The sequence below is a fragment of the Marmota monax genome, unplaced genomic scaffold, assembly GCF_021218885.2.
Source record: "Marmota monax isolate L192 unplaced genomic scaffold, Marmota_monax_Labrador192_F-V1.1 WCK01_AAM20220418_F8-fsc00051, whole genome shotgun sequence".
NCBI classification, from domain to species: Eukaryota; Metazoa; Chordata; class Mammalia; order Rodentia; family Sciuridae; genus Marmota; species Marmota monax.
In genome coordinates this window covers 10,031,387-10,044,279 of record NW_026695202.1, presented here as the reverse complement: position 1 = coordinate 10,044,279, position 12,893 = coordinate 10,031,387, and the positions used below count along the sequence as shown (strand labels likewise).

General features: G+C 53.2%; 1 protein-coding gene and 1 pseudogene across 1 annotated transcript in view; both read right to left on the bottom strand.

Annotated features, from left to right (window-relative positions):
- Micall1 (MICAL like 1) overlaps nucleotides 1–2,506 on the bottom strand; it is a 29,735-nt gene extending 27,229 nt beyond the window's left edge. The window contains exon 1 of the mRNA XM_046429187.2: nucleotides 2,333–2,506. Coding sequence (XP_046285143.1) covers nucleotides 2,333–2,478 — 146 coding nt within the window. The 5' untranslated portion in view covers nucleotides 2,479–2,506. The remainder of the gene's footprint in view (nucleotides 1–2,332) is intronic.
- A 4,219-nt stretch (nucleotides 2,507–6,725) lies between these two features.
- On the bottom strand, nucleotides 6,726–12,475 carry LOC124083024 (barrier-to-autointegration factor-like; annotated as a pseudogene).
- Between the last annotated feature and the right edge of the window lie 418 nt (nucleotides 12,476–12,893).

The following is a 12,893-nucleotide window of genomic DNA, read 5'->3' as shown; positions in this document are numbered from 1 at the left end:
AACTATTGAGCCACATCCTCAGCCCTTTTTATTTTTCTTTTGAGACAAAGCCTCACTAAGTTGCTGAGGCTGGCCCCAAACTTGCCATCCTCCTATCTCAGCCTCCCAAGCCGCTGGGATTACATGTGTGTGCGCTGCCACATCCAGTTGTTTTGAGGTTTGTTGGTTGGTGTCTCTACTACCTATACAGTGTCCAGCACAGACAACTCTATAAGTACTTGTTGGATGAAGGAGTAAAAACACCGTCATCCTCCCCTGCTGCCTAATAACACCACTTATAATAACTAATGTTAATTGCATGCTTATTACCTCATTTAATCCTCACAACAATCCCTATTATTCTTATGAATCAATCCCACCTTACAGATGCCTGGGGGAACCCAAAGACTTCCTAATCCTAAGAACCAGGGAGCCTTCACTTGGATGCCAACAGGCTCAGGGCCACCAAACAGGTTAGCTTGACACCCAAGTCCATTCTTGCTCTAGGCTTGGTCCCTGCCCTATGCCAGCCAAAAGAGATGACCCCTCCAGCCTCTGCTCCAACACAGGGTCCAGTCCCACCCCCTTCTCCTCCACCTCAAGCCCCTGCTCCTGAACTCCACAAGTATAGTGTCACATGCTCCACGGAGGGCAGCAGGCCACCTATGTCACCACCTCATCTGTTCCCTTCTATACTGATACCCCCAGAACCCTCTCCTCCTGGGCCCAGCCCTCTCCACAGACACAGTGCCACAAGGCACAGAGTAAACTGGGTGCATGTACCATCCAATTCTTGGGGTGATCCTTTCAGAGCCCTGCCAGGGCAGATGCAGGGTGAAAGAGCACAGAAAGACTCCAGGCCCTGCCAGGCTGGAGCAGGAGGGGTTCCTGCCAGCAGGCTGTAAGCACAGAGAACTAAGAACCAGGACTTCAATTCAAAATTTGCAATTGAGACCAAAAGCAAAAGAAATGGTGAGCACCAGATAAACTTTCACTTATTGTTTTATGAATGAATAAGTGAAAGGAAGGAAGAGATTCCAGGGTTCAGGCCAGCAGAGAGGGTTGAGGCAGGAGCCCAAGTCTCAGGGGGACTGAAGACATTTTCCTACTAGAACCTCACTGGGCAGCTCCAGGCAGGAAGGGGTCACTTCTAAACCTGGAAAAGCTGATTGACGGTTCTCAATGGGAACTTGTGCACCTGAGTCTTCCCAAGGCACAAACCTGACTCTTCTCTAGCCCACCTCATGCCCTGCTGAGGACAATAGGGGCGCAGGGCACACACTGGGAAGGCAGGCCTGATTCCTAATTGGGGAGGTGTTTGGGGATATGGTGTGCCTCCTGTTATCTAGCAATCATTCATTAATCTAGGGGCTCCTCTGTGCCTGAATGGTGCATTGGGACGTCAGAAGTGAGAGTTCACTGGTCTTTCCAGAGCAAGTGGCCCCACAGGGTGATCAGCCCTCAGTGCCTTATGGAAGTGTGGGGGAAGAGGATGGCTTCTTCCCTCCACCCTTCTAGATTCTTGGCTGGCCTATGAATTAAATTGACATAAAATAGTTGAACAAAACAAAAGAGAAACTATATTTAGTGACATATGTCAGCCTTGAGTCCCATAAAATATGGGGCTCTAAGAACTTAGAGTGGGATCGAAGCTTCTATAGCATCCAGAGACGGCAAGGAACTAGGGCTGGGGTTTCTGGGGCTGGGGGAGGGGAGGAATTGTGTGGCGAGCGAAGGTCGAGCAGGGAAGGTCTCTCCCGCAGCCAGCAGTCCCCAGCAGCCTTCCTCCCAGGGAGACACTTTACTCTGGTGGATCCCCTTACAGACGTAGATTTCCCTAATGTGTGAATTTCTTTTACAAAAGGACCGGGCGACCCCAGAGTCTGCCATTTCTCAGATCAGCTCAAACCTGCGGAAGAAGTCTATCTTGGGGTGACAGATTCTGATCTCCTACAATCAGATTCTGGGGTGGTGCGTCCTGGGCACCAGTAGGGAAAAGGCGGACTCTGTGTGTCCCCAGAAAGGAGTTTAGCGTAAAAGACGCCCAGGTCCCCAAGGTGGGGCTCAGCGCTCCTTCGCAGGGTCAGGGCCTGCGAGGCTCGGCGTCCTTTCGCCGGAAATCTGGCCGGGTGGCGCGGGTCAGCGCCCCAGGGCTGGCCGGGGCTGGCGTCCCAGCGGGCGGGGTCGCGCCTCGGTGGGGGAGGGGTGCCGGGTCGGGGGTCTCCGGCGTCCCGGCGTCTTGAGCCGCTGGCCCGGTCGGGGTCTGCGTCCCAGGGCGGCGCCTGCCACCGCGTCACTGAGGGGGGCGACGGTCCCCGCCCCGCCCGCCCGCCCCGCGCGCCCCGCCACTCACAGCAGGTCGGGCCGGTGCCGGTGCAGGATGGCGCAGAAGGCCAGGCCGTCCCGGAAGGAGCTGCTCAGGTCGCGGATCTCCACGCCGCCGTAGCCCTCGCACTGGCGGCGGCACCAGGCCAGCAGCGCGCCCCGCGGCCCCGCCATGGCCGGCGGGCTGCGGCTCGGGCTCCGGCTCCGGCTCCGGCTCGGCGGCCGCGGCTCGGGCTCGGGCGCGACGGGCGGGCGGGCGGGCGGCCTGGGCGTCCTCCTGGCTGCGGCGCGGCCCGGGCTCGGCTCCCCGCCGCCCCGCCCGCCGGCCTGCCCCGACCTGCCCGAGAGCCGCCGCCCGCGTGGCCCGGCCCGGCCGGCCGCGGCTTACTCACCGCGGCCCGCTGCCCTCATTGTGGGCCGGCCGCCGGCGCCCTTCGCCTGCGTCCCCGCCCGCGCCGCCGGGGAGCGGGAGGCGGCCGGCGCCCCACCCCGCCGCGGCCCCGCCCCCGCCGCGGCCCCCTCCCCGGCCCGGCCTCGCCCCATCGCCCCGGCCCGCGAGCCCCGCTCCCGCTCCCGCTCCCGGAGCCCCGGGGCGACCCGCCGCCGCCCCGCCGCTCCCCAGCCCGCCTCCCGGCACCGGGGACGCCTCCCTCCCCTCCTCCCCGCTCCCGACGGTCCGCGGACTTCTCAAAGACCCCACCCACCCGACCCCTCCTGCAAGTTTATTGAGGCGGCTTCCCGGCAGACCCCAAAGCCCACCCACTCCCAGAGGGCCACCACCTTTCCCCATCCCATCCCACCACTGTAGAGCGCCCCTGACCACCAGCCAGCCATTCTGGCCTCCGGGGAAACCCCATCAATCTCCACCTTCTACCCAGGTGTCCATGCAGTGACAGGACTGAGCCCTACAGCTGCTCCTGCACAGTTCCCCTCACTCACGAGCCCTGTGCCAGCTCAGGGGACTCCCACACCCCTCTGGGGTCTCTTGGCCCTGATTAGAGTGGCAGTGAACTGGCTGCCCTGGAGGGACCTATGGGAAGCAGGCCCATGCAGGCATTCACATCTGGCTTTGGAAGCTCCCCAGCCCACTATCTATCTGCTGGTCCCTTCAAAACTCAGAGGACCCCTCCCCCAAGCCTCTGCTGACCACAGGCAGGCAGATGATCAGCTGCAGGCAGTGATGTCACTCTGACCAGTGCAATGGCTAGTTGGAAGGGTCTGTCACCACCTTCCAAGAGAAGGAACAGGTCTTAGTCATCTGGGTTTAGGAGTCATATTAACCCCAGGCTCAGATCCTGGTTTTCCCCCCTCCTCTGGCACGTGATCTTGGGCCTGCCTGAATCTCAGCTCCCATATTTCTTGAAAATGGGGACCATTTCTGCTTTAAAAGGTGATTTAGAGATGGAAATGTAACATGCCTGATGCCCCTACATTCTAATTACTGGTACCTGGTACCTGGTAAGCATGTGATGAGATAAATTGAAACCTTTTGTACCCAACTTGTCATCTGAGCCTTTTGGGGCCAATTGTCAGGGAAAGAGAGAAACTTGAGGAATTCCTTCACCTCAAAGTCCACAGATCCAGGACCCAGAGCCCGAGGACTCCAGCTTGCTAGCCTGAACAACCTCATGCCCCTGGGCTTGTCCAAAGCTGGAAGGCCACTATCTTGGCCTAGAAGGTGGATTCTCAGGCCACTAAGTAAAAGGCTGCCGGGACGTAAATGCCCAGCCAGCCCTCTTGGCTCCTCACCAGCCCTGAGCTTCCTTCCACCAGTCCTGTCCCCTGTGGAAAGCAGCTCCCAGGAAATCAAAGTTCCAGATACGTCCATTAAATCATGAATGTAGGAGGCTGGCTTTGTGGCTCAGCAGTACAGCGCTCACCTAGCACGTGCGAGGCACTGGGTTCAATCCTCAGTACCACATAAAAATAAGTAAAGGTATTGTGTCCCTCTACAACTAAAATAAATAAATAAATCATGAACTTAGACTCAGGAATCTGATATTAGACCTTGGTCTTCCAACTAGTACACTCATTGCAACCCAGGAGGGGAAGGGGCTGGGGATATAGATCAGTGGCAGAGCACATCTTTAGCATGCACAAAGCCCAGAGTTCCCTCCCCAGCACCTCCCAAAAAAGAAAATTCCCAGAAGGGATTGTACCCCTGTCCTAAGGGGCTCCTGATCTGACTTGGATGCCTCCCATTTCCATAATAACAGCTTATACAGCACAGCCCTCTAGGCCCCATTAACCCTGTGGGCTTTATAAACTCGGCCTGAGTCAGCTCTCCAGACTCTGAAGGGAGGACCTCTATCACCACAGCTGTGTGACCACAGCTGGGTGACTGCAGGCCAAATAACTCACCCCTGTGAATCTCAATTTCATACCCTGTAAAATGGGGATGATAATCTTTTCTCTGTCTGCCTCCCAGGGTTGTGAATAAACAGATGAGATAATGGACGTGAACATGCAGGGCAGACTGAAATCAGGGTTCAGGTGGAAGGGGGGTCTGTATTCACAGGGAAGGCCAGAAGCCACAGGCAGGCAAGTCCCGCCACTTGCCTGAAGTCAGACTATAATTTCAGGATTAGGATTGAGGGATTTGGATCCTTAATTCAGTGCTTTTCTGTTTTGTTTTTTAACTGTCAGTAAGTGGGGCTGGGCCTGTAGCTCAGTGGAAGAGCACTTGCTTAGCATGTGTGAGGCCTTGGGTTCTGCCCCCAGCACCACACACACACAAAAGCGGTGAGAGGTTTGCCTCTTCCCAATTCAGGTGTCCCACTTGGGGAGCAGGGTCCTGGCAAGGAAGTGCAGACTAGTCAGGTGAGGGAGCTGTCTCTGCGTCTGGCCAGGTAAGGGCAAGGGGAAAGGAAGCCCAGGAGCAGGAAGCCAAAAGGAGTCTGCTGGTCTGGGTGGGAGGTGCGGGCTATACTTTTCTTCCGCTTACCCTTCTTCCAGCCAACAGGCTCTGCAGGAGAGTTGAGAAAGAGGAAGTGAAGGCAAGAGGAAAAAGAACCCATTAGTTAGGTGTGGGGGTGCACGCCTGTTATCCCAGGGGCTCAGGAGGCTGAGGCAGGAGGATGGCAAGTTCAAAGCCAGGCTAAGCAATTTAGCAATGACCCTGTCTCTAAATAAAAACTGAAAAGAGTTGGGGATGTGGCTCAGTGGTAAAGCACCCTTGGGTTTAATCCCTGGTACCAAAAAGAAAGGAAAAAAGCACCGATTGCGGGTGGAGAAAGCTGACATTTCCTCAGCTCTAAGAATGACGAGTGCATGTGATCAGGACTGTGGCTCACATTTATTTTCTTTTTTTTTTTTTTTTTTTTTTTTTTTTTTTTTTTTTTTTTTTTTAATATTTATTTTTTAGTTATTGGCGGACACAACATCTTTGTTGGTATGTGGTGCTGAGGATCGAACCCGGGCCGCACGCATGCCAGGCGAGCGCGCTACCGCTTGAGCCACATCCCCAGCCCCGCTCACATTTATTTTCACACTCGGATCCAAAGGTAAGTTTCAGAGAAATAAAAGGGAGAGAAGTAAGCTGGGCATACAGCTTAGCGGTAGCACACTCGCCCAGCATAGTGTACTCAAAGCCCTGGGTTAGACCCCCAGGACCAGGGGGAAAGAGAGGAAAGAAGCACCATGAAGCGGGAGGGGAGGGTTTGGGGACAAAGATATGTGTTTCTGGGGGTGACAGCAGTGCCCACCTGACCTTTCTCCCACCATCTACTCTCTGCCTCTGACTTACTGGAGGTCGCCTGCCTGAGGTCCAATGTCAGCAATATCTATAGAAGGTGAAGACCTGCCCACCGGTGATGCGCTGGCCCACCCGTTTCCAGCACTGTGTCTAGAAGTGCCATCAAGGGCCCCGCGACTTACATGCTGAGACATTTATGGTTGGGCAGAGCGAGTGGCTCGGTGGTGGAGCGCTGACCTAGCATGTGTGAGGCCCTGGGTTCCGTCCCCAGAGCGAGACAGGTGGTTTATTACCCACCGACAGCAAAGCACTGGGAAGAGGCCTGAGTATGGAGGTGCTGAGGTTCAAACCCAGGCAAGCGCTCTACCCTGAGCTACATCCTAGCCCTTTTCAAATTTTATTTTGACAGGGTTTGCTAAGTTACCTAGGCTGGCCAGGAACTTCCAATCTTCCTGCCTCAGCCTTCTGAGCATATGTGAATGTTCTTTAGTAAGGGACTGGGTAGTTAAGTTTCAGCACAGTTAGGCGATTAAAAAAAAAAAAAGCACAGCTGTTAAAAAAAAAAGTCATCGGCCTGGCATGGTGGCACACGCCTGTAATCCCAGCAGCTCTAAAGGCTGAGGCAGGAGGATCACAAGTTCAAAGCCAGCCTCAGCAACAGCAAGATGATCAGCAACTCAGTGATACCCTGTCTCTAAATAAACTACAAAATAGGGCTGGGATGTGGCTCAGTACTTGAGTGCCCCTGGGTTCAATACCTGGTCAAAAAAACAGAAAAAGAATGTCATGGGAAGGGCCAGGAAGGTTGGGGAGCACCTATAGTCCCTGAAGCAGGAGGATCACTTGGGCCCAGGGGCACAAAACCAGCCTGGTTGCTCAGCCAGACTCCATGGCTTTAAAATAATGTCATGGAATTACATCCTCAAAAAGAGAGGGAAAAAAGCAAGCTGTGATGTAATAGGTATGATAGGATCCCAGTTTTTTGTTTTGTTTGACTGTCTTGCTAAATCGTTCAGGTTAGCCTACATAAATAATATATACATTTAGATACATAAATATACATTATATATATTATGCACATAGAGAGAATTTTATTTTTTTAAGAGAGAGAGAGAGAAATTTTTATTTTATTTATTTATTTTTAGTTTTCGGCGGACACGACATCTTTGTTTGTATGTGGTGCTGAGGATCGAACCCGGGCTGCACACATGCCAGGAGAGCGCGCTACCGCTTGAGCCACATCCCCAGCCCAAGAGAATTTTAAACATCAGGAAAAAATGATTCATGTCCAAATTCTGTCAGTGATTAATTCTGGGAGTGAGATTGAGGGCTATTTTTACAAGCAACTATGGTTTTAATTTGTATCAACAGGTATAATTTTATTTATTTATACTTTTTTTTTAATGTGATGCTGAGGATGGAACCCAGCCTCACGCGTGCTAGGCAAGCGCTCTACAATGAACTACAACCCCAGCCCTGACTTTTTAAAATAACAATTAGAGCCAGGCGGGTGCAGCGGTGCATGCCTACAATCCCAATAACTCGGGAGGCTGAGGCAGAAGGATCTCAAATTGGAGACCAGCGTGGGCAACTTAGCAAGAGCCTGTTTCAAAATAAAAAGGAGTGGGGATGTAGCTCAGTGGTGGAGCACCCCTGAGTTCCGTCCCAATACCAAATAAATAAAAATGAAAATAACAGCTGTATTGAGATACAACTCGCATGGTGTAACATGATTTTATTTTTTTTCTTTTTATAATTTTATTGATATATGACAGTGGAATGCATTACAATTCTTTTTTTTTGACATTTTTTTATTTGATTATTTTTCATTTTTATTTTTTTGAAGGCCACTGTCTTTATTGATCTAAAAAACTTTACAAGGACAGTGACTGTTATGCCAAAAAAGGTGACAAATGGCATCAAACAGACCAGAGGTGAAGGTGGGGGTAAGGGCAGGGGCCAGGAATCCAATCAGAAAAGCTGGTTAATGGTTTCCACGGAACTGGCAGGGGAAAGAGAAAGGGAGTTGCAGGCAAGAGCAAAACTTCCAAAAAAATTGAAATGGTGAGGGGAGAGAACTCCCAAAGACCCTGGAGTAGACAACAGCAATCTTTTCCTTTGTAGAGGACCAGGAGCCCCCACTCAGCTGCAAACTCTGGAGACTTGATAATGGGGCTAGGGATTGAGGGCTCCCCAGAGAACATCACAAGAAGGCGTCACACCATTCTCGAAGGCACCCAAAGCAGTCCCTGGACTGCTTGGCATTGGCACCACATGTATCCTTCAGCCATTCTCAGAAGAGGTCTTCATCTTTCTTTAGCACCAGAAACTGCCCGAGGACAACATATGCCTTGTCAAAGCCCCTTTCCTCCAGCTTCTTGCCCAGGACTTCACAATCCCAGCCAGGCTCCCCACTGGCTTTCCCCCATAGGCTCTGCCACAAAGTCTCGATGCTTTTGGAAGGTTGTCGTCTTGATCGAGCTTAATAGGCAGCTCTGGCTCCTGTAATGGTTGCTCTTGCTACTCCAACATTTATGATTTTAAAGCAGACTGTTCAGTTGTTTTTCCTGTATTTATAGACTTGTGCAACCATTACCACTATTAAATCTTAGAGCATTCTCGTCACCCTGCAAACTATGTTCCTAGGAGTACTCACTCCCAATTCCCTGCCTCTGATGCCCAGTGATCTGTCTTCTGTCCCTGCGAATCTGCCTGTCCTGAGCAGTTCATATAAATGGACTCCAACATCCACAATGCGGTCTTTGTGTCTGGCTTTTTCACTTAGCATAACTAACTAATATAACTTTTTTTTTTACTATTTTTTTTATTTTTATTGTGGGAAAATATATATGACATAGAATTTGCCATTTTCTCCACACCAATGCACACAGTTCCATGGTGGTGAGCAGTGGGTGAGCAAGCGCGTTCACATCATCGTGTAGCAGACACCACCAGCCCTCTCCAGAACTTTCTTTTCTTTCCCAGCTAATCAGTAACCCACTAATCAGTAACTCCCGGGTCCTCTCCCAGTCCCCACGGCCACGATTCTACTTTCTGCCTCTCCAAATTGCCTACTCATGTTAGGGAGAATTGTAGTATATTTACCACTAGTTAATTTTTAAACTTCTGCTCTGGTTATACTAGTAAGCACTTGTTCATTTTAAAAAAGCATTTCAAGCCAGGCATGATAGTGCCTGCCTGTAATCCCTAGGGCTTGGGAGGCTGAGACAAGAGGATCACAAGTTCAAAGTCAGCCTCAGCAATTTAGGCCCTAAGCATCTTAGTGAGACCCTGTCCCTAAGTAAAAAATAAAAAGGGGTGGGAATGTGGCTCAATGGTTAAGGTTCAATCCCTGGTACCAAAAAGAAAGAAAGAAAGATGTGTCTGATTTAAAACCAGTTCTAAACAAGAAAAAAAAAATTACCTACTCCATATCAGGGCCCCAGGCAGATCACTGGATAGAGAGAAATCCGGGGACCTCAGGGAGGACCAAGTATGACTTTTATGATGAGAAATAGATGAGGGTAGGCCTGTATGCGCAGGCCACATGTCAGGGCTGGACAGACTGGAGCCGCGGCACCTGTGGCTTCTAATCCAGGGCTGCATTTTTCTAAGCGTCTTTGAGGGTCGGACTCCAGGATTCTTGGTTTAGGATTCCCAAGGGCCATGACTTCTGTGGGTCTGACCACTCTGCTTCTTCACCAGGCTGCTCCCTGGGAATGAGCGCTGCCCAGGCTCTGAGCTGTACCCTAGGGCAGCCTGGCAGGGTGGTGGACAATGGGACCATTATAGGGCCTCTCCAGCCAGGGCAAGGACCAGTGGAAGTTGTGGGCAGCTCAGGGGCAGGAGTGGCATCTGCCTCGCTGAGCAGAGGTGGTCCCGAGTCTGGACTGCCACCACCTGGAATCCCAGCTATGTCTGAAGACAGGCGGCTGTCCTCAGCCTCTCTCCCCAGACCATCCTGCCCCTACATGTACACATTCTACAAAATCCTCCTGGTACTGGGGCTTGCCCCTTCCCTCTTAAAGGGAAAAAAAAAAAAATCCTCCAACTAAGCCCTGGAGAACAGAGGGCCACGTGCTGCCTGTCACTGGGAAGGAGCAAGCCTGCGGAGCTGGGAGATACTTGGGCTTTGTCTCTGGAACTGTCTCAAGACGGGGTCAAGTCAAAGAAGCTACTAAAATGCCAGATCTGGCATATTCCCTTATCTAGCAAAGCCCCCTCCATGTTCTGGGAGGAGACCCTAAGGCCAGGTAGGGGAGGTGTTCGCTCAGGGTCACAGAGACTCTTGGAAGAGGAGCCTGAACCCCTCCACCTGGCTGCAGCTGCTGTTGAGCCTCCGCCTGTCCCACTGCTGCTCTTCCAAACTGCACACTGGCTCAAGACCTGGCCAGACATGGCCTCCTCCCCCAAGGCTCCCCAGACAGCTCCCTCAGAATCCCACCCTCAGAATTAAATGCAGCCCCAAGGGGAAGCCAGTGCTGAGTGCATGAGAAGTCCCACCGTCTGTCCTGGAGGGACTGATGGCCAGTGTGGGAGATGTGTGTGACAATCACAACCAACCATCACAGGAAGACAAGACCAGGGATATGATGGAGGCTTGGGCACAGTGTACAGGGCTTCAGAAAGGCCTCTCCCCTGAACCCTTCCACCACGAAGCCTGCGCGGGCCGCTCACATGGTCCAGTACATATGGTGCGCAGGAATCTGTACCCACTGGACTGTGAGATGCTCACAAGACACACAGCTAAACCCTCCCTGCAACAGCCGTCCTCCCGAGCTGAGCTGGGCTGCTTCTCCTCAGGATGAATTACCTGTTGATTCCTCCTAGTTCTTTGAACTAGTCTCATATTACATCCATTTGCTAACGAAGGTGTGGCTCAGAGAGGCTAAATAGCCTGCAGGAAGACACACAGCTGTCACAGGTGCAGTGACAACTCAGCCTAGCTCTTTCTGAGCTCATAAAGAACTTTCTTCACCACTAAGATATTTCCCTGCCACGAGCACCAGCTCCACAGCACTGAGGCACTGCCCCACCATGCGAAGGCCAACCCTGGCAGGCAGTCTCAAGCTTCCAGCCTTGGTCTTCTGGGGACATCCCATCTCCCTTCCAAACATGGTACGTATTATTAGTGCTGGGGTTTTCCCAGCAAGGCCGCAGGATTGAAGTTTAGTGAAAATGTGGTCTTCTGGGCCCTGAGGGTTGGGCTCCTGTTGCTCTATAGGAGAGCAAAGGGGCCCAGAGGACCTGGCGTGGGGTCCGTGTACGCGGCAAGCCCCGATTATGCTTGGCTGTGGTTGAGGGGGGACCTGGGGTTACAGGCCACTCGAGCCCTCCCTTCTCCCCATCAGTGTCCACCTGGCCCCTTGGCAGGTGGAGTGGAAGCGGTTCCTAAGCCTTCCTAACACAGCTGGGTCACCTCTCAGGGAGAGGACTGGGTGACCGGAAAGGTTGTCACACAGCTTCCCAGGTGACGACCACCCACGAGGTGCTGTGGGCCAGGCAGTTCTTCCTGTCAGACATAAAGTGAGACTTGCGCACCTTGGAGCTCTGGGAGCTGCTTCTTCCTGCCAGGAGAGCAGAGGTTAGCTGGGGCACGCCTCCCCCAGGTGACACAGCCCTGTGTGGACATGAGTGAGCACCACACCCCTGCCAGCAGCCTCCAGAGGGTCAGGAGCTGGGACTTGGAAAGGCTCAGGTGGGAGAATGACTGGCTCCGCTTGCCTGATGAGGAAGCAGAAACTCAGAGAGGTTCAGCCGTGTGCCTGAATCTCCAGGTTAAGGGGCAGGGGCAGGGCTTGCACCCTGAAGGGCACCCAGCCGTGACCACAGGCCTCTCAGCACCTGCCTGGGGAAGCTGTGGGGGTGGGGTGAGTACAGAGAGGAACCCTGGTTTTATTTAGTATTTTTAGTTGTAGAGAGACACAATACCCTTATTTTGTTTTCATTTTTAGGTGGTGCTGAGGATGGAACCCCGGGCCTCACAGGCGCTAGGCGAGTGCTCTACCACGGAGCCACAACCCCAGCCGCCCCCCCCCCCCACCTTGATTTTGATCAAGTGGCAGGATAGGGTGAGGGGGGGCCAGAAATAATGAAAAACCAGTGTTTTCACAGCAGGCTTGGTAGGAACGGGAAGCTGCAGGAGCCAGGATGAGTTGCTGCTTCCCATGCGCCCCTGCTTCCGGAAGCCCTCAGGAAATGCTGCCCCCTGCCTTCCTCTCAGCCTCTTCCTGAAGCCCTTCCCCCACACAGGAGGCCAGGGCAGGGGGGCAGCCACTGTGAGGAAGAGCCAGGCAGCACAGCATGGTTTTCCTGCACTGAAGGCTGTGCCAGAGGGCATCTATCCATCCTGTCCATCCACGCTCCCCCATTCTATGCCTTTGATCCCAGAAAGCATTTAAGGCAGCTCTACCACCGCGCAGCCACGGAGATGTCCCATTTGGCCCCCGCTCACTTGTTCCTCAAGCTGTCAGCCATGCGTGCAGCAAGGTCTCTCTGCTGCCAAGGCCACCGCTACCAGGCGCTGCCTCTCTCACCTCCAGTGTCCACAGGGCTCCTGGCTTTTAGACCCTAGAGGTTACCCAGGATTCTAGAAGGGCAGGGCTGAAGCCCACAGCTGGCAGCATGTGCCCCTGCCTCATTTTACAGCCAAGATGGTCAAGGACGGGCAGGGAATCACATCCAGTGTGTGAGGAAGGCAGGAGAGAGGGAGGGAGGGGGAGACACAGACGGACAGACAGTGGAAAGAAGGTGGGCCAAGACCACTGGAGGCTCCGCTAGGATCTGTGTCAAGGCACCAGTGCTAACCTGGGGCTGAAGCGCAGGGCTCCGGTGCCAGCTCTTCACTGCTTCTCCCCAGAAGTCATGCCCTAGGCACCTCTACCCAATGTGCCAC